Source organism: Alosa alosa, chromosome 1 (assembly GCF_017589495.1).
Source record: "Alosa alosa isolate M-15738 ecotype Scorff River chromosome 1, AALO_Geno_1.1, whole genome shotgun sequence".
Taxonomy (NCBI): domain Eukaryota; kingdom Metazoa; phylum Chordata; class Actinopteri; order Clupeiformes; family Clupeidae; genus Alosa; species Alosa alosa.
The window spans coordinates 30,852,427-30,870,405 of NC_063189.1; the positions used below are offsets into that span (position 1 = coordinate 30,852,427).

General features: G+C 43.8%; 2 protein-coding genes and 1 non-coding gene across 4 annotated transcripts; 1 reads left to right on the plus strand and 2 right to left on the minus strand.

Moving 5' to 3' along the window:
- Positions 1-152: 152 nt before the first annotated feature.
- On the minus strand, positions 153-3,666 carry best4 (bestrophin 4). Of its 2 annotated transcripts, none has more exons than XM_048249129.1 (10): positions 3,653-3,666; positions 3,122-3,281; positions 2,908-3,002; positions 2,414-2,647; positions 2,134-2,288; positions 1,964-2,041; positions 1,402-1,554; positions 1,248-1,328; positions 973-1,111; positions 153-881 (listed from the first exon to the last, which is right to left on the minus strand). In XM_048249129.1, the coding sequence occupies exons 2-9, from the start codon at positions 3,271-3,273 to the stop codon at positions 974-976; spliced, it is 1,086 nt and encodes a 361-aa protein (XP_048105086.1). In that variant the 5' UTR covers positions 3,274-3,281; positions 3,653-3,666; the 3' UTR covers positions 153-881; position 973. The 2 variants fall into 2 exon arrangements, with proteins under 2 accessions (XP_048105086.1, XP_048105081.1); XM_048249124.1 differs by having other exon boundaries at positions 3,122-3,307; positions 3,653-3,660.
- Positions 311-391, plus strand: LOC125308855. The gene has a single exon (XR_007195998.1). It is a non-coding gene; the product is annotated as a small nucleolar RNA SNORA47 (small nucleolar RNA).
- A 7,821-nt stretch (positions 3,667-11,487) lies between the features above and the next one.
- si:ch211-106k21.5 (SLIT and NTRK-like protein 3) lies at positions 11,488-17,467 on the minus strand. Its single transcript, XM_048249143.1, has 2 exons — positions 17,366-17,467; positions 11,488-14,615 (listed from the first exon to the last, which is right to left on the minus strand). Exons 1-2 carry the CDS (start codon positions 17,415-17,417, stop codon positions 13,357-13,359), a joined length of 1,311 nt encoding a protein of 436 aa, XP_048105100.1. The 5' UTR covers positions 17,418-17,467; the 3' UTR covers positions 11,488-13,356.
- Between the last annotated feature and the right edge of the window lie 512 nt (positions 17,468-17,979).

Genomic DNA, 17,979 nt, shown 5'->3' on the forward strand with positions numbered 1-17,979 from the left:
TACTAATACATGAAATGATGACAAGAACAATATATATGTGTGTGGCACTTACAATGACCAGAATAAATCCTTATGAATAAAGGTAGTGAAAATGCCCTAAAAACAGCTTAGGGTTCTAAGGGTTAACTGGCTGAGGAGTTGTGCCAGTTAAAATCAGCTGGTTTAGTGAACAGAAGAATGTGGTGGGACTTTTTTTTTTTTTTTTTTTTTTGGTAGTTGGACATTTACACCTTTCCTTGGGATGGGAGATGTAGTAATTATGTTTTGGTGGCACCAAAGTTGCAGCTTTCTTCGTTACACACTGGTTGAAAGGAGGATTGAGAAAGTTTGGCAGTTGCATACGTGCTGCTAAAACTGGTTATTACCTCCTAGATTAATGACTTAACATCAAAACAGTAGCCTACCTGAATTTTATTTTCGGAGTATGCCTGGTGTGTGGTCTACACGTTTAAGCTATTAAATATATCTATTTTGACTTGAGTTTTTGACGTTTTTATTCATGAAGTTTACTCTTTGCTTAGGTGGAGACTTGGTTCAGGGTGGCATCAAACGGCTGATTTAAAAAAAAAAAAACACTTGCACATACAAGATTAAATGTGAGCAGTGTTCATGCTACGTTAGTTGTGTCCAGCTTAGCATCATGTTCCTTGGCAGATGTCTGACCTATGCCGTCCCCTTCCTGGACAAACTGCACATCACTCTCTATAGGTGTCTTGCAGTGAGTCTCTTCATCTCCAGCATTTGCCTCCTTTCCTGGGAAGCACAGTAACTTCACTTTGTTGGATCTCTTGAGTTTAGAGGGAGGCCATACATTGACAGGCAGGTATCTGTTGACCACAGGGCTTTGTATGCTGGCATCTGAGGACTCTTCCCCAATAAGCCTGAAAACAGACCCAGAGAAAATTATATTTTTACTGGATGTTTGTAGATCTTTTGTGTGTACTCAGAAGGCAGTGTCCCTGTGGTCAGCACCTCATATCGTAGGTAGAACCCATGAAGGCTGGTTTTGTGCCTCGTCGGAGTTAAGAGGGAAGCTCTTCTCCACCCAATACTTGTCCTTTTCTAGTAAAGGAAGGTTCTGGTGCATGTCATCCACAGCCAGCATTGACACCTTCAGAGAAGGAGGGGATTCTGAGATTATAACAGGGTATAAACAAGGGAGTTTTCCTTACTCGATGCCCTGGGTTATACTGCTGGAAAGGCATCTGGAGTGAAGACAAGGTTTTTTTTATTCATGCAGAGGGTACCTGAATGTTCCTATCAATGAGCTGATTTGTTTCAAAATCATCGTCATCCTCCCCAAATGGATTGATGATGAGCTCCCCAACCTGATAGAAAGGGCTTATGTGAGGTTGCAAATACCAATTGGGACAGTTATTATGTAAAGAGAAGTTCACATACCTTGAGCCAGCCAGCATAGAAAAAGAATTGCAGCAATGTGAAAACCGGAATATACAAGTCCAAAGAGTGACCAAGGTATTTATGTTTTGGGTTTAAAAACTGGCGTCCAATCAAACAGAAAGCAAAGTAAGAATAAACTGCTACAGTGACCACCTGTAAATAAATTATACATTTATCAGTTTTCCCAAACGTGTTGAGTACATCATAATAAACTACATATATTTTGGTGGAATGATCTTTAGCAATGAACCAACAGGAAGAAAAAAAACATTTGATATGAGATCTGTCCTGTCCTAATCCACTTAGGAGAAATAAGAATAGAGAGAAAAGGGAGTATTTTGACATCTTTAACTGAACTTAACTATACTGAGACAAGAGGAGGTTTGGAAACAGGGGGTTTAAAAGACGCAGTCGAGCGCTTCTTTCCCTTGGGTCATGTACATTACATCCCAGGGCTCTCTTGAAAAAGATTTAAGATCTCGGTGGGACTCACCTGGTAAAAATAAAGGATAAATAAAATAAAATGAGCTCAGATATTTATAACTTGATAGAAGTTGCTGACCTGGGTGTAGACCAGAGGGATGCTAATCCAGTCATAATGGAATAGCATACTGCACTTTGCCCTGTACTTATTTAGCTCCTGTGTGACACAGAGGAAGGGAGTAAGACAAAAGTGGTCTCAAAGTCTACCAATGCATCACCCTCCTGTCAACACCACTGATAATAACTCACATCCATGAGCAAGCGAAGCGCGATGTCGTCCTTCACACGGCCCTCCTCCCGCGCCTGAGCGGCCAGGTTGGAGAACCACGTCAGGGGCATCCAGTATTTGTTGAAATCGGAGTACAAGTGGTCAAGGTGTTTCTGCTCCTTCTCTGTCATGAAGCCTGTCCCAGGCCAAGAGCACAGAGCACAGTTTTTTAGAGCACACAGCTGTGTACAGTATATGAACACATTACAGACAGTTAGGCCTAGTTTGGTCTATTGGTAAAAGGGTGATGGTGGTTCAGACCTGCTTGCACAATGTGGTCCAGCGTGGGGAATCGCCTGCGCACACGCGTGCTGATGGAGCGGAGGATGAGGACAGAGGACAGGTTAGCGTACCGCATCAGAGTCCGGCGGAGCAGCCGCCCCCTCTCATCCACACCGTGGACATTACCTGACACCACCATCATCAGGTTGTCAGGCAACGGGAAACTTGTGTACTGGCCCCACCAGCGGCTAAATGCCTGTGTGACATAAAATCCTTGGGACAGAAAAGTTCAAACTGAATGACTCAAATAATGAAATGGTAAAAGTCTACTAAAAAACTACAGTAGCCTATATTATTATATTAAATTGTGTTATTATATTAGCCTATATTATTATATTACATTTTCTATACTAAAATAATGTATTTATATAATTATTTTTACATAGGCCTATAGTCCTACTTATTTGATATGAACAAGAAAAATGTTGATTCAAGGAGATTGATGGACTTTTATTAGTGACAGTATAACATACCCAGAACAAAAGACATGGGGATAAAATTTGAGAACTGCTCACAGTAGAGTGCAGTTTTCTCAAACAATGTTTGTTGTGTTTCATTAAGGCTGCACCTGTCAGATTAAGGATGGTTAAAATAGTCAACTTGAAACTCATTAAAACTCCAAACCTTTCATAAATGGAAACACGTCCAGGTGTGGTGGACTGAGATCTAGTAGTTTCTGTAACATACCTGTATACAATGCTGATGGCACTGTATAATAGGCAGAAGACAATGAACTCCTTGTAGAGCAACTTGTATATGCTGCCCTTCCAGCGAAATAGCAGCTTAGAGAAGCCAGCAAACCTGGCATCTGCCACCTCAAGTGTGTAGGAGACTGTCATGACAGGGCCTTGGAAAAGACCAACAGACTGAAGACTGAAAGAACATTTGTCTGAAAATCATTCTGATAAACAATTTTGTAAATGATAATATAATATTTTTGATGTTCAAAAGATCTGAATGGATTGTCACTACTTTGTGATAAGATTAAGAATGTTGACACCACATGCCTTCAGCACCTTCAAACTTCACAAAAAAAAATCAAATATCAAATAATCTGAAATGTGTTCATCCGCTAATGTTCAAAACTGGTTGGATAAATTGTAATGACAAACATTTTGTTATGGACATATGGGATTATATAGCCTATGAACTGCATGTAGTGTTATGAAATGTTTATGTTAGAGTATCATGTTTAAAAAAAAAAAAAAGTAATCTTACCTGTTGTGCCTGTTGACTTGTCCTATGAGAAAGGTGAGCCACCTCTCACTTCACCTTTTATATTCTCATTCAGAATGCAATAACCCACCTCCATGTGATTTATGAGTTGAGAACCATGAACACCAGGAGTATATGTTAATTACATGATTCTCACAATTGAGTACCACAATTTGTTCACTTAACTGGATAGTCTGGTAACATTTTATCCAAAATGGTTAAATGTTGGTAGTGTGGGAGGTACTGGACTGGAACTGCTTGTGCAAAAAAAGAAAGTCAACATCACTTGAATTTGTCCTCAAAATGTATGTAGGTGAATGATGAACCTGAAAAAATTAAATGATGTGACACACATCCAAAAAGGTGTATTAACACAAATTACAGTATATAGACCCTTTCATCAATAAAAACAAAAACAATGCTTGAACGTTCTATTTGGGTCCCAATCTACTTCCTCTACATTAAGATAACATATGGAATGTTAAAAAGGAAGTCTTGTGGGGCCAACTTTGATGCTGATAATGGAACTCTCTTGAAAGGGTCCATAATAGAATATTGCTATATAGCGTAGAGTTTTGCATAATCTGGATGGTAGGCCATGTCGACAATGTGAAATTCCCAAAAGCTTGTTCACAAACATTGGTGTGGCCTTGGAATTTCAGTATTTTATGGGTATTTTTGAGACTCCTGAAAGGCTCTCATGCTGGCTGCATGTGACATCACCTGAGGAAGTAGAGAGAGTTCCAGTTCACCCCTGAGGCATATGAAGTCTAATGGCTGTGATAATTCATCAGTAATGGACACTGTCATCAGACGACACTATACAATCCACTGGCATGTTCTACAGAACTGTTTTGACCTCGAGCTGTTTGTTTTTCTCATGGTCTGCACATACCTGCTCCAGACACTGCTCTAAATCATCTTTATTACCCTGCCTTGTTACCCTGACATCATCATTAGGACTTTATTTACAATGTCCAGATATGGACAAGTGAGATACATTTATTTGCAGTTATACAGTATGTCTACATTGCCCAATAGATAGATAGATAGATATATACTTTATTGATCCCTATTGGGAAAATTCAAGGTCCCAGTAGCTCAAGACATCACACACAACATACACTACAACATAAACAGGAAATAATTCACATTACTAATAAGGACAGTAAAAGATACTAAATCAAGGATCCACATGAATGTACTAAGGATGTATAATCATGCGGCATTTGCAGTAACAGGGCAGGGACTGACCTTGTGTTTCAGTATGCAGTGGTAAGGTGTGTTATGAGGTGTGTGTCATGGTGGTAGTGCAAATAAGTCCAACAGTGCAACAGCGCAGGGTGTCATGGTGGTAGTGCAAATAAGTCCAACAATGCAACAGCACAGGGATTAAGTGTAGAGACCAGCAATAAATATGGACAATATAAGAGACCAGCATTAAATATAAGAATTATAGCAGCAGTGCAATGATAGGTTGACGTATTAAGGTTTGATGTAATAGGGTATCAGCCATTGGTCAAGTATGAAGATAGACCACAGTTCGGACTAGGGGATGGAGGGAGGGGTTGTGCATGTGGGCTAATATAGCCAGCAGACAGTGTAGACAGTGTAAGCAGTAACACAGTGGGCCAGGGGACAGCCTGTACAGTCAGAGGACCTGGAAGTGTAGAGGAAGGTTTAGAGGCAGATAGATTTGTCTGCATAGTCTATCTCTCCTCTTCCCTTTAGTGAAGCATTGAAGAGTTATATGGCCCTGGGGACAAATGACTTCCTCAGTCTGTTGTGCATGCAGTGAGCGTAGTCTCCAACTGGTCAAGCTCTTCTGCTTTATGTTAGTGCTATGAAGTGGATGACAGTCATTGTCCAAAATGTTGATCAGTTTGTTCAGGGTCCTTTTGTCTGATATTGAAGTGATGCACTCCAATTCAGCTCCCACAAAAGAGCCAGCTTTCCAGCCTGTCTAGTCGCCCAGCATCCTTCTTCTTAGATAGATAGATAAATAGATAGATAGATACTTTATTGATCCCCAGGGGAAATTCAAGGTCTCAGCAGCATACAGACAACACAAACACATTCTTTAACAGCAGAAAGAGTAATTAAAGTATATAATATAAAAACACAGTTAAGCAATAAGGACAGTAGAAGATAAAGAATATGCTAAATATACTAAAATACAAATTATACTAACTAACACTTAATCTAAATCAATTCTAAAAACAGTATCCACATAGTGGTGATTAATCAATCAGAGGCACTTGCAATGACTGAGGCAGGGACTGAGCCTGTGATTCTCTGTGCATAGTAAGGTAAGGTAAGGTGCTCTGTGTGAATGAGTGTCATGGTGATAGTGCAATGGTGATAGTGGTCATGATGATAGTTGAGTAAGTCCAACAGTGTGTAACAGGGTGGTACCTAGGAAGGGCCAAGGGGCCAATCACAGTAGCCTGACTACGCCACCCTGAGGCCTAGTGCATCAGGGAATCTTTAAGAGATTGTACTGCTTTGAGGTTCGTAACTACACAGTGGACATGAATTACAGGAAAACAATATTTATTAAGACAAAGGTAGGGAAGTGGAGATCTGAGGGTGGCAACTATGGAAATTCAGACCAATACCATGCAAGCATAAAGAAAGGTTCACCTATTACACAGCAAAGGTACACAGTAAAGCTACAAGGAATACACCAAAAACGTCACACGTGCTTAAACTAGACCCCCCTCAGAGCCACCTCCCTACTAAATAAAGATGAAAGTTACAAACAGAAGGACAAGACAGGCAACACAAAAACCAAACATAAAATAACCAAAGCAAAACCAAGACAAGACAAGACAGCAGCACGACCCATGTTCCCCATCAGCCTGACTGCTGCCTAAAAGAACAGAACACAGAAGATTAAACAAAGAACACACCACAATATACATAACATAAAACCACAAATGTCTATGGGGAGACAGCATACCCGACGGTAGCAGGCAGGGGCTACACCAGTGGAGTCTACATTGCTACTGGCTTCTGCCCCTCTTAAGTAGCACTCCACTGGTGCCAGATTGCTCAAATGCCTATGCCCCGCCCCCTTCATTAGCACTTCCAGGTGCTATGGGGAAATAGCAGGCAGAGAAGGTCTACCTGCTACAATCCACCCCCCCATTAATTGTCGTCGCCCCGACGACAAGCCAACCACAAACTGTCCCTGGTCTAAAACCAGGGAGCTAAGGCACAGAACAAAATTAAAAACATGGTGGCCTTTAATTGGGGCGCGTCAAAATCCCTTAACGGGGTACAGAAGACCTGGCCAGTGGACCCAACCCTGATACAGAGGGGACCCAGTGGACTAACAGGGAAACAGGTAAAAGTACATAAGGTCCCCAATATACAGAGCCCAGACGCTAAAAACATTAAAACATGACTATTGGCATTAAAACCAAATACTTGGAGACCCGGCAGTCCGACCCCGCTATCCAGAGCACAGGAGACCCGGCAGTCCGGCCGCCGCTATCCAGAGCACAGGAGACCCGGCAGTCCGGCCGCCGCTATCCAGAGCACAGGAGACCCGGCAGTCGCTATCCACAACACAGGAGACCCGGCAGTCCGGCCGCCGCTATCCAGGACAGTGGAGACCCGGCAGTCCGGCCGCCGCTATCCAGAACACAGGAGACCCGGCAGTCCGGCCACCGCTATCCAGAACACAGGAGACCCGGCAGTCCGGCCACCGCTATCCAGAACTCAGTGGAGACCCGGTGGTCTGACTGCCGCTGTCCATAAGTCACATCCCTGCCAACTGGTAGGCCAATGCCACACCAGTGGTCGCCAAGTAGGCTTCCTCCTGCAACTCAGTCCGCACAGGGTTGGTCCAGAGGAGGCACCAAAAAACTTCCAGAGAGCCTGAGGATGGTAGGAGAGGTCCACAGGAAGGCTGGTCGGTAGAGCTCTCCAGATCCATAATCTCCTGGCCGGCTGCTGTCTTGTCTTAGAAATAAAAAGCAAAGAACCACAAAAACAATCTGCCAACAAATTAACATACCTGGAATTCATGTCTCTTATGTGTCCTGCCGACTTACGCCAGAATGTAACAGGGTGGTACCTAGGAAGGGCCAAGGGGCCAATCACAGTAGCCTGACTACGCCACCCTGAGGCCTAGTGCATCAGGGAATCTTTAAGAGATTGTACTGCTTTGAGGTTAAGTAACTACACAGTGGACATGAATTACAGGAAAACAATATTTATTAAGACAAAGGTAGGGAAGTGGAGATCTGAGGGTGGCAACTATGGAAATTCAGACCAATACCATGCAAGCATAAAGAAAGGTTCACCTATTACACAGCAAAGGTACACAGTAAAGCTACAAGGAATACACCAAAAGCGTCCACACGTGCTTAAACTAGACCCCCTCAGAGCCACCTCCCTACTAAATAAAGATGAAAGTTACAAACAGAAGGACAAGACAGGCAACACAAAAACCAAACATAAAATAACCAAAGCAAAACCAAGACAAGACAAGACAGCAGCACGACCCATGTTCCCCATCAGCATGACTGCTGCCTAAAAGAACAGAACACAGAAGATTAAACAAAGAACACACCACAATATACATAACATAAAACCACAAATGTCTATGGGGAGACAGCATACCCGACGGTAGCAGGCAGGGGCTACACCAGTGGAGTCTACATTGCTACTGGCTTCTGCCCCTCTTAAGTAGCACTCCACTGGTGCCAGATTGCTCAAATGCCTATGCCCCGCCCCCTTCATTAGCACTTCCAGGTGCTATGGGGAAATAGCAGGCAGAGAAGGTCTACCTGCTACAAGTGCAACAATGCAGAAATAAAGTAAAGTAAAGTCTATATATCTATATCCACCACCATCTCCTTGGTCTTTGAAGTGTTGAGTTGAAGATGATTGAGTTTGCACCATTGCACCAGGTCCTCCACCTCTTGTACTCCTCCTCCTGCCCGTTCCTGATACACCCCACAATTGCAGTATCATCAGAAAACTTCTGCATGTGGCATGACTCAGTGTTGTAGCAGAAGTCAGATGTGTACAGGGTGAACAGGACTGGAGAGAGCACAGTTCCCTGTGGCGCTCCGGTACTGCTGATCACAGTGTCAGAGAGACAGTTCTTCAGTCTGACGAACTGTGGTCGCTCGGTCAGGTAATCTGTAATCCAGGTTACCAGGTGAGCGTCCACACCCATCTGCAAGAGCTTGTCTCCCAATCTGAGGGGTTGGATGATGTTAAAAGCACTTGAGAAATCAAATAACATGATTCTCACAGCACTTTTCCCCTTGTCTAGGTGGGAATGTGTCCTGTGTAGAAGATAAGTGATGGCATCGATCACGCCCACTTTCTCCTGGTATGCAAACTGTAACGGGTCTAGTGCATGGCGTACCTGGGGTCTGAGCATACCTAAGACCAATCGCTCCATTGTCTTCATTACATGTGATGTAAGAGCGACAGGTCTGTAGTTATTAAGCTCACTAGGGTGTGGATTCTTAGGGAGGGGGGTAAGACATGATGTCTTCCACAGTGTTGGAACTTGTCCAAGGCGTAGGCTCAAATTGAAGATGTGCTTCAGTGGCTCCCCCAGTTCAGCAGCACAGGCCTTGAGTAGCCTTGGACACAGTCTGTCAGGCCCCGCTGCTTTATTGCTGCGCAATTTCTTTAGTTGGACTGTCACTTGATCTGTTGTAATGGTGAGGGGTGTAAGGGGAGGGGGAGGGGTGCATCTGGGATCTGTGTGTCTGATGGCTGTTGACTGAGGTTGTTGTCACCTCATTGTTCATGATCGCCATGTGGGGGAGGGGTGCAAAATCCAGTGATGGTGGGGGTACGATAGCCTGTGATGATGGAGGTGAGTGTTGCACTGGTATTGAGGGGGTGTGGGGGTGGGGGCTGGGGGATGGTGGACAGACCACCGCCATTGGAGCAGGGCAGTCAAACCTGTTGTAGAAGTGGTTCAACTGGTTCGCCCTGTCCAGGTCCCTCTCCACAGAGCTGCTGTTCTTCTTCAGGCCAGTGATAACCTTCATTCAGTCCCATGTCTCCTTCAAGTTGTTTTCCTGCAACTTCTGTTCCACCTTCCTTCTGTAGTCCTCCTTAGCTTCCTTCAGCTTGAATTTGAGTTCCCCAACAATATACAGAAGACTTCAGACTTTAGATAGTTCAGATAACAGATGATATTGATGTGCTCAAATGTTATATAATATGAAATGGGAAGAACAGCAAAGTTTTAGAGGAGAAATTACAGGACGACAGGACCCTCAAAAATGCCCCATAACATTACATGCCAATGAGAGGCAGTCCAGCTTAGCTGACAAGTACAGCTCAGCTCCACTAGGTGGCGACCTTGCCTCTCTCTCTCCTCCACTTCCAATCCCAGTGGATTCCAGAGGCCGGCCTGGCCTTGCTTGCATAAACTCTGCCTTGTGGGGGCTTATTTGTTTATCCAACCTTAAAATAGAAACATTGTTTAGAGTTTTTGTGCAGGATGTAAAAACAAGGGCCAGGTCAGTTAGATTGAGATAATGTGCAGTGTGTGTCAGGGAGTAGGAAAGTTGGACACATGATGGCCTAAACTACTACTTATCTTAATACCTGGATGCAGTGAAAAGCTTCACATGTAGGAGTGTAAAATCAGTCTTTCAATCAAAAGTCAAGATCAGAGTACACTTTAGTTCACTGTGTTTTAAATCACTTCTCTGTGGTGGGTCTTTCTACATCATCTCTGCCTGATTGTCTGGCTAGTAAAGAATGTGGGTGGAACACGTCCCACCCTGACTCCTCGTGCTTGTCCAGAGCAGTTTTGTAGTTTGTGTCATAGATCTTCTTATACCACCGTTAATGAAATGGGTATTTCTAACTTGCAGTGTTGTGTTTAGGATACTCTGCTATAAGTACCTTGCAACACCGACAACAGTTCAAGCCCTGATGTATTGCAGACACACTGGTTGTGTGACCACTGCATACACTGATTTTTTTGTGAAGGGAAATCCCATAACAAGCTTTGCAAATGGAACGGATGTGGGAAAAGAGCCCCCTTGGTGTGCAGTCATTGTGAAGGCCTCCATAAACATGCATGAAGAGCTTTGTGAAGAGAGTGTGTTTTGTAATGCTGTCATCGCTTTGACCTGGGTTACACCGACATTTTGTAATACATCCCAAATCTATCAGCAGGGTGTTTTGGCCTTGGAACTCCACTGCTAAACTAGAAATTCAACAGCAGCCACCACAGTCACACCCATATGTGAAAAGTGTGGCTTTTCACGCTCAGATGTCTACCTGGATCAGTGCACTCATGCTGATGCTGGGGCACCTCCTCTCTTCCTTTGCGGACAGAGGTCACCTCACTGGAGGTGGTCGCTGCCGGAACAGAGCAGTATTCAGGCTGGGCCTCCGGGTTCTTTCATGTGTTCTGTGTGGCTGGTGAACTGTGGTGCCGGCCTGCTATGGGAAGCGGGCCCAGACGCTGCTCAGTGTGACTGGGTAACCTAATGCTGTAATTGCAGTCTCCCACATGGACTGAAATCAGAGATTAGCCTCACGGCTGTCTGATGCACAGTGAGTGAGTGAGTGAGCACCAGCAGTCATTATGGTACATATAGTGGAGGTAGGTGGACCCAGACCAAAAGATTTTGGAGAGTGCCTGCAAATTTTCACATCAAATAATTCATGGAGCAGTGTCCATCTGATGCAAATAAACTGACTGATTTGAAGTACATACTTCTGAAAAGGGCGGTAAAATAAAAAAAAACATCCCAACAAGTTTTCTAAAGTATTGATAAATGCCTACTAATGGATGGCAGTTGATGACACAATCATGTACAAGTCTCACAACAAAAAACATATAAAGTAATTTATTTTAAAGCCATCAATAAATATTCTTGCACCAAATACTTCCACAATCAGCCAGTGCCAACAGACATTTGAACCAGTTCCCTTTGTACTGTTTACATACTGTGTACTTTGGTCTTGTTTGTATTTTGTCCCTGTATTGACTCCTCTATTTATGGATCTAATGGACCAGAATTGAACCGAAAATGTCACATACTATTAACTAAAAAGCAACATTAATGCAGAAATAAATTAATTCATTTAAACTAGACTACTAAACAAGTGTGACTCAAAACACAACATTGTAGCTCAAGACGTATGCCATTCTAACTGAGACATATTTGTTAAGAATTACACCATTGCGAGTTAAGTGATGGTAGTAGACAGGACTGGTAAAAAATAAATGATCCACAAGGCCATGAGTTACATATCACCCTTTACATTCAAGCTATCACTACTATTAGAAGTCAGGATTAGTGAAGTCTTACCCCATTGATTAAGACCATATAAGATAAATGGCATGATTGCTATGGGTTTGTGTATATTAAGGTACACATGTGCCACAAATCCAGTGGTTCTTCTTTCTCTTCCTACATCCACTACAAACAGTGCATTGGTGTCAGAGAGAGAGAGAGAGATACAGTTGGAAATGTGGACCATACGCCTAACAAATTTGACTAGGCTGCAACCCCTGAGAATGTCACTGTCCATCTTTCTCTCTTTCTCTGTCAGCATTCAAATGAGCTTACTTTAGCTTCTTTGCAAAGCCAACCTGATGACATAACAGATCTTATCTGTACACACCAAATGTGTTCTAACTAGGTCTGCGGTTTTTCATTTGCTGGTACATCTGCATGAATGTAACTCGTTCTACACAGCTCCTGTACAACTATCGGTCACTGGAATGTGGTGTCCAATCTCATTTTCAAAGCCCCCTGAGTGTGTGTTCACGTTACACGTATATGTTAAGCCTCTCATTAATACTTGCCTTATCAACCTATGTGGATGTGGTGTGCACATTCTCCATCTCTCAGATGGTATCAGTGGAGCAGCCATTGTTTTCAGCATTTATCTTTCACACACGGCTTTGAATATCAGAACAGATGCAGCTGCTCTTAAGCTGGAGGACCTGGGACCCATCTTCCACAGGAAAGAGTGGTCCGCTGACAGGCAGTGAGCTGGGCTTCTAAAACAATAGATGACATCATCCTATAGTGCCTGTCCTTACCAACAGCACTTACTGGACAGGAAAGAGCACAAAGATTTTTGTTTGCTTGTTTGGTTGGTTGGTTACAGGTTTGCTTTCCTACAACGTTTACATAACAGAAATCTGGACCTCCTTTAAATAAGGCACAGTGGAATGGTTTGGTCATCTTGACATCAATGGTAGTTGTAATAAATCCCATTTAGCACCATTACCTCAGACACTTAACTTCAGTCAAAGTAGATATGCGTTCAAAACAACATTAAAAAAACATTCAATATTATACATATTTTGACCTCCACACTTTGGCAGTATCTCTGAGAAACAGAATAAGGAATGGTGTTTCATTTCACCATCAGTCAGTGTTTTTTAGGGTTTAACTATGAGTTTACCTACAATCTCAGATGAATAGTTCTCACACTCTGAATGTGGCCAAACAATAGCCCTTGCAGCCTGGAATGCTGCCCTGACAGTGGAGACTCCTTATTAGCACTCCGAAGTTCACTCGGAACAACTGACAGGATTATGCTGCTCCAGTTCCTGGACGAAATTCCCAGAGATTGGTTGGTCCCTCCAATGCTTTGATCAAACAACCAGCTCTTTGACCAGAACGTCAAAATAGATAACCTGCATACAAAAAAATGAAAACAAATCCCTTTGGCATTGGTTTGGGTCACGACAGATCCACACTCTCATACTCGCCGTGATCAGAGTCCTCAATCTCGATGCCTGGCACCAAGCTATAGTACTCAGTGGACTGGGTCAGGTAGGCCTTCTCCCGGTCAGCCGAGTCCTTCATGACTTCCGTCACGCTCACGGTCTCCAGGTCAGGCTTGCTGCCCAGCTCCTGGGGCTCCTGCTTTTCGGTGGAGATAGAGGAAGGCGGGCGGGTGATGGACTCCACCGAGCCTAGACGGATCTCCACCTCCTCGTAGATGTCCCGCGTGCTGCCCAACAGGGCGGATGAGGGGCGCAGCAGCAGCTGGTTCTTCATGATGCCATCCTTGCTGCCCTCTCTGGGCGCGGCCAGCTCACTGCCACCGCCGGGAGCGTGCTTGGAGTGGTGCCAGCGCTGCCCGTTGCAGTCCGTCCGCTGGCCGCCTCGGCCAGAGCCATTCTTTCCTGCCAGGCCGAAGGCCATGCTCTCCTTCCTCTTCCTCTTTCGGCCGCAGAACCAGCAGAGCACCAGTACGGCCAGCACCAGCAGCGGCAGCAGGATGAAGAGGGCGGTGAGGCCAGGAGGGGCGCAGACGTCCATCCGCTGCACAGACCACACGCTCTGGCCAGCCAGGCTCTGGGGGGAGGCGCAGGTCAGATTCCCCACCGCGTCCGCAAGCCTGCTGCTGCTGCGGCCACTGGTGCTGTTGTGAAGGCCGTCACCTTGAAGCCCCTCAACTAGAGAGCATGTGCACGCCCAGGGGTTGTGGGACAGTCCCAGCCGCCGCCAGCCCTGTCTGGTGAGGAGGCTGCTGGAGATGGCCGTGAGGAGGTTCCCTCTCAGGTCCAACTCCTGGAGCTCCTCCGACCCCTCCAGGAAGCTCTCTGGTAACCCTTCCAGGCGGTTCATCTTCAGGTCAAGTACCCTCAGACCTGAGGCGTTGGTCAGGAAGCCCTCTGGTAGGGCAGAGAGGCTGTTATGTCCCAGGTAGAGGTTCTGTAGCATGGCTGGCGTGTCCCCCTTCTGCGTGAGGTGGATCTGACTGATGTTGCAGTGAGACAGGTCAAGGGTCCGGAGGGCAGGGTGAGACGAGAGGACTTCCCACTGCACGTGGCTAAAGTCAGAGCCGGAGTAGTTGAGGCAGCAGGCTCCACCTGCCACGTTGACCAGGAACTCGGACAAAACTGTTGCTGCAGGACACTCACAGTCATTTTCATTGCCCTCTGTCAGTAGCAGCGGGCACACAAGAAGAATACCCAAGAGTGGCATTATACCTAAAAAGGACAGAATTTGTTAGTGTTTAGTAAACATCTGTGTTAGATTGATACACAATTCTGTACATTTTGACACAAAGTGTACTGATGCATAATTACTCACTAGGGGCAATACAGTGATAACAGCTCCCTATTAATTTCATATGAGATCAAAAGACTATCTCGCCTCTGCCTTTCCAACGTGATCCTGAGGGATCTGCTATCTCTACCCCCTCAGCGGGAAGCAAACAGGGCCTAGCGCCTGGCAACACTGCCTTGCCCTCGTAGCTGTTGTTGCTAGTCTGAGGGTTGGCATGGCGATAGAAAGGGCTTGGGATCAGAAGTCCATCTCTCCAGGAAGAGAAGTTTGTCAACTCCAGGGCTTAAAGTCCCTCAGAGTTTTAGTTCAGAATGTAAATATGGACAAAATGTTTCATTAAAAGACATTAATTATTATCAATAATTACTATATGTGATATTATTGGTCTTAAGCATTAGGTTTGCACATTACACTAATTAGTTCACTGGTTTGTATTTCAAGGTAACTTCTGCTTCAGGGGTAACTCACAAAAGGCATGCACTCTACTACCACTGAACCTCTCAATTCCTAACTAAGGTAAATGGTAATAGTTATAAGAAAAAGGTCTCCTTTGGTGTATAGTAACTATAAAAGTTTGCACTTTGGGCATTTTGCATAATGGCTTCCATTTTAAAGGATTGTTTCTAGTGTGTGTACTGTCTCCATGCCAGGCAAATCACTGATTGAGAGAGTTCCCTTTCCTCTATTCAGGCTGTTCTGACATCACTCTTTCCTGATGTCAACAATGGGGGCCAGGGCCTTCTAACAGAAGTGGAATGTGCTAACTCCCTAACTAAGCAGAGGACCCATAGACGCTTGGTGGGGCACCAGACACTGCACAGAGTACCATCAGCCCTTAACTTCTGCTGGGATTCACAATTACACAATCTTCCGTAACGAAAAACAGGTAGGAGTTTTTTATTGTGACTACATCGTGAAGTGTTGAATGAATATAACAATGATACCTCAATTATAAATGTTATTAGAGAATTGAATTTCATCACAGACACAAGTGTTTGTTTTGTTTACCTGGCATAGAAAGGGGAAAGGGAAACCACAGCAACCGTTCCCATTGAGCCTGTAGCCAAGGGCTATGATTTGTGTGGCTAGTCAATAGCTACTAGCACAACCACAGTCAGTTCATATTAACCCTGTTGTTTCCAAAGTTGTTAAAGTGGGATCTGTGAGGATTTTTAGCTGTGCATTTTTAATCATTCGGATCCTCCTACACAGAAGCAGTTACAGGATAACCTACTTGACAACTAAAATTCCTTTTTAATATCAAGCCAGAGGAAGGGCAAAAACAAGACCATTTAGAGGGCTGCCACTCATTTTCATTGAGAACATTTCAGAGTTTTTCCATTACTTTTGACTGACTATTACGGAAGTTCCTGTGACCTTCAACAACCCAAATCATTCGGTACTTTACTTCACAGGTTGGGCCTAATCACTGAATCTAAACAACTTTTTTCATGCCTTTTCCAATAGGCTGGTTGGCTATCTTGATTCAAGTGGAAACCATAGCATGTTGCAGAAATTCACTCAAAGAAACATCCATGGAAGAGTATAATGAGGGACTTCAAAATTAATTACTAGGATTTCCATGAATGTGGGACCCCTGCATTGCTCTCTGATTTTGATTAGTTTGTTTGTTTTTCCAATAAGTTGCAAGCAACAACAATGATGAAGACACACTGACCTGTTCCCATTAAAGCAACTAGTCCTCATGTGTATACAATTGGTTGTCATTCAAACCATGACTCCAAACATGTGTCCACTGGTCTTTGAGCTCAAGTGGCTACCCACCACTGCATTTTCCACAACCACATATCTCTAACAAATGTAAGAAAAGTGAAATACATGCACTGCTCTTGCTGAGTGCAAATTGAATGTTTGTGAAGTGGCCCCAGGCCAAACTCGACAAAATAAACGTTCTACATCACATAATGTGATACTTAGGCTACTAGTACTACTGTCTCTGAAGAGAGGAGTGAACGAAGTGAGGATTTCTGCTCTTTACATGGACCACTAGAGCACATTAAGTAGCCAACACCTGTCTATCAGGCAACTACTTTTATGCTTACTTCTTTCAAATTCAGTGGGCTACATTTCGACCCTATCCGGAAAAGACAGTTCATGATAGACAGTTGCCAAAGAAAGATAAGATCTCAGGTACCATGGAAATAGGTGTGACACATTAGATTGTGGGCTGGGTCCACTGTCCTCTGATCTTATGGGCAGTACAGTCACCGCAAAATAAGTTATGAACGCAAAGTGCGCTGCCCCAAGCTCGTCAAACCTCTTAGACGCGTGAAAAGAAAGGTTATTTTCGGACATGAGGATGAGCTCATTCTGCAACAATGTAAGCAACATCCTTGGTAACTTGCTGAAGATAGCGGGTTTAGCATAAACTCTCTGGTATCCGTTATAAAAAAATATGCTGGGGGGCAATGTTTGACCATTCCGTTAACTCACATAGGCTTGTAATCAAACAACGAATAGAATATTTATTTCTAAATTACGCGCAGTCTGAACGAGCATTATTATAAGGAAACTTGCTGGTGCACTGGCTGTTAACAACACACTGGATTTGCGAAATACTAAATGCCAAATCATTGGCTAATCATTTTAATGAAACTTGATCACATTTGCACTCCATGAACACTTTTTTCAAGTAATATGTTGTCCTTACCTTTTGTTGGCATGGTTGAGACTTGTTGCTTCCCCTCAGAGAGATGCACCATGAGTTGACTGCCGATTCGTGGTCGTCACTGTAGTAGAAAACGCTTAGAACAGCAACCCAACGCTTCATCACGTCAAACGTTGACTACTGAACGCTCGCTCCTCTATGGGTGTGCCTCTATGCTATACAACACGGTGTGGAATGAGGAAATTCTGTTTCCTGTGCGCGCGCTATCCTGAAATACAGCTCCTGCCTCAAGATCTGTTTAATGAGGGTGATTGAGATATCTTCATTCACTTCAGCTACACCGCACTACATTATGTATTTAATAAAAACAATATATAATACACACACACACACACACGCACGCACGCACGCACGCTAATTGGACAAAGCATGCAGTGCGCACTTTGGTGGATTAGCTTGATTCAATTATGGACATCTAACCATGTTGTAGTTAATGTTTTACAAAGTTATATATATATATATATATATATATATATATATATATATATATATATATATATATATATATATATATATATATAGGTAGGGGCATTTACTAAAATTTGGGTACATTGCCACCTTCTGGTGAACAATGCAAAGTGCATATAGTAAAAACG

Excerpts from the sequence above, each read along its gene's own strand:
- best4 (XM_048249129.1), bottom strand. The coding sequence starts at position 3,273 with ATGACAGTCTCCTACACACTTGAGGTGGCAGATGCCAGGTTTGCTGGC. Across the intron at positions 3,003-3,121 it reads GCCATCAGCATTGTATACAG|GTGCAGCCTTAATGAAACAC; the intron begins GTATGTTACAGA and ends TTAATCTGACAG. Across the intron at positions 2,042-2,133 it reads CGCTTCGCTTGCTCATGGAT|GAGCTAAATAAGTACAGGGC; the intron begins GTGAGTTATTAT and ends TGTGTCACACAG.
- si:ch211-106k21.5 (XM_048249143.1), bottom strand. The coding sequence starts at position 17,417 with ATGGTGCATCTCTCTGAGGGGAAGCAACAAGTCTCAACCATGCCAACA. Across the intron at positions 14,616-17,365 it reads CTCAACCATGCCAACAAAAG|GTATAATGCCACTCTTGGGT; the intron begins GTAAGGACAACA and ends TGTCCTTTTTAG.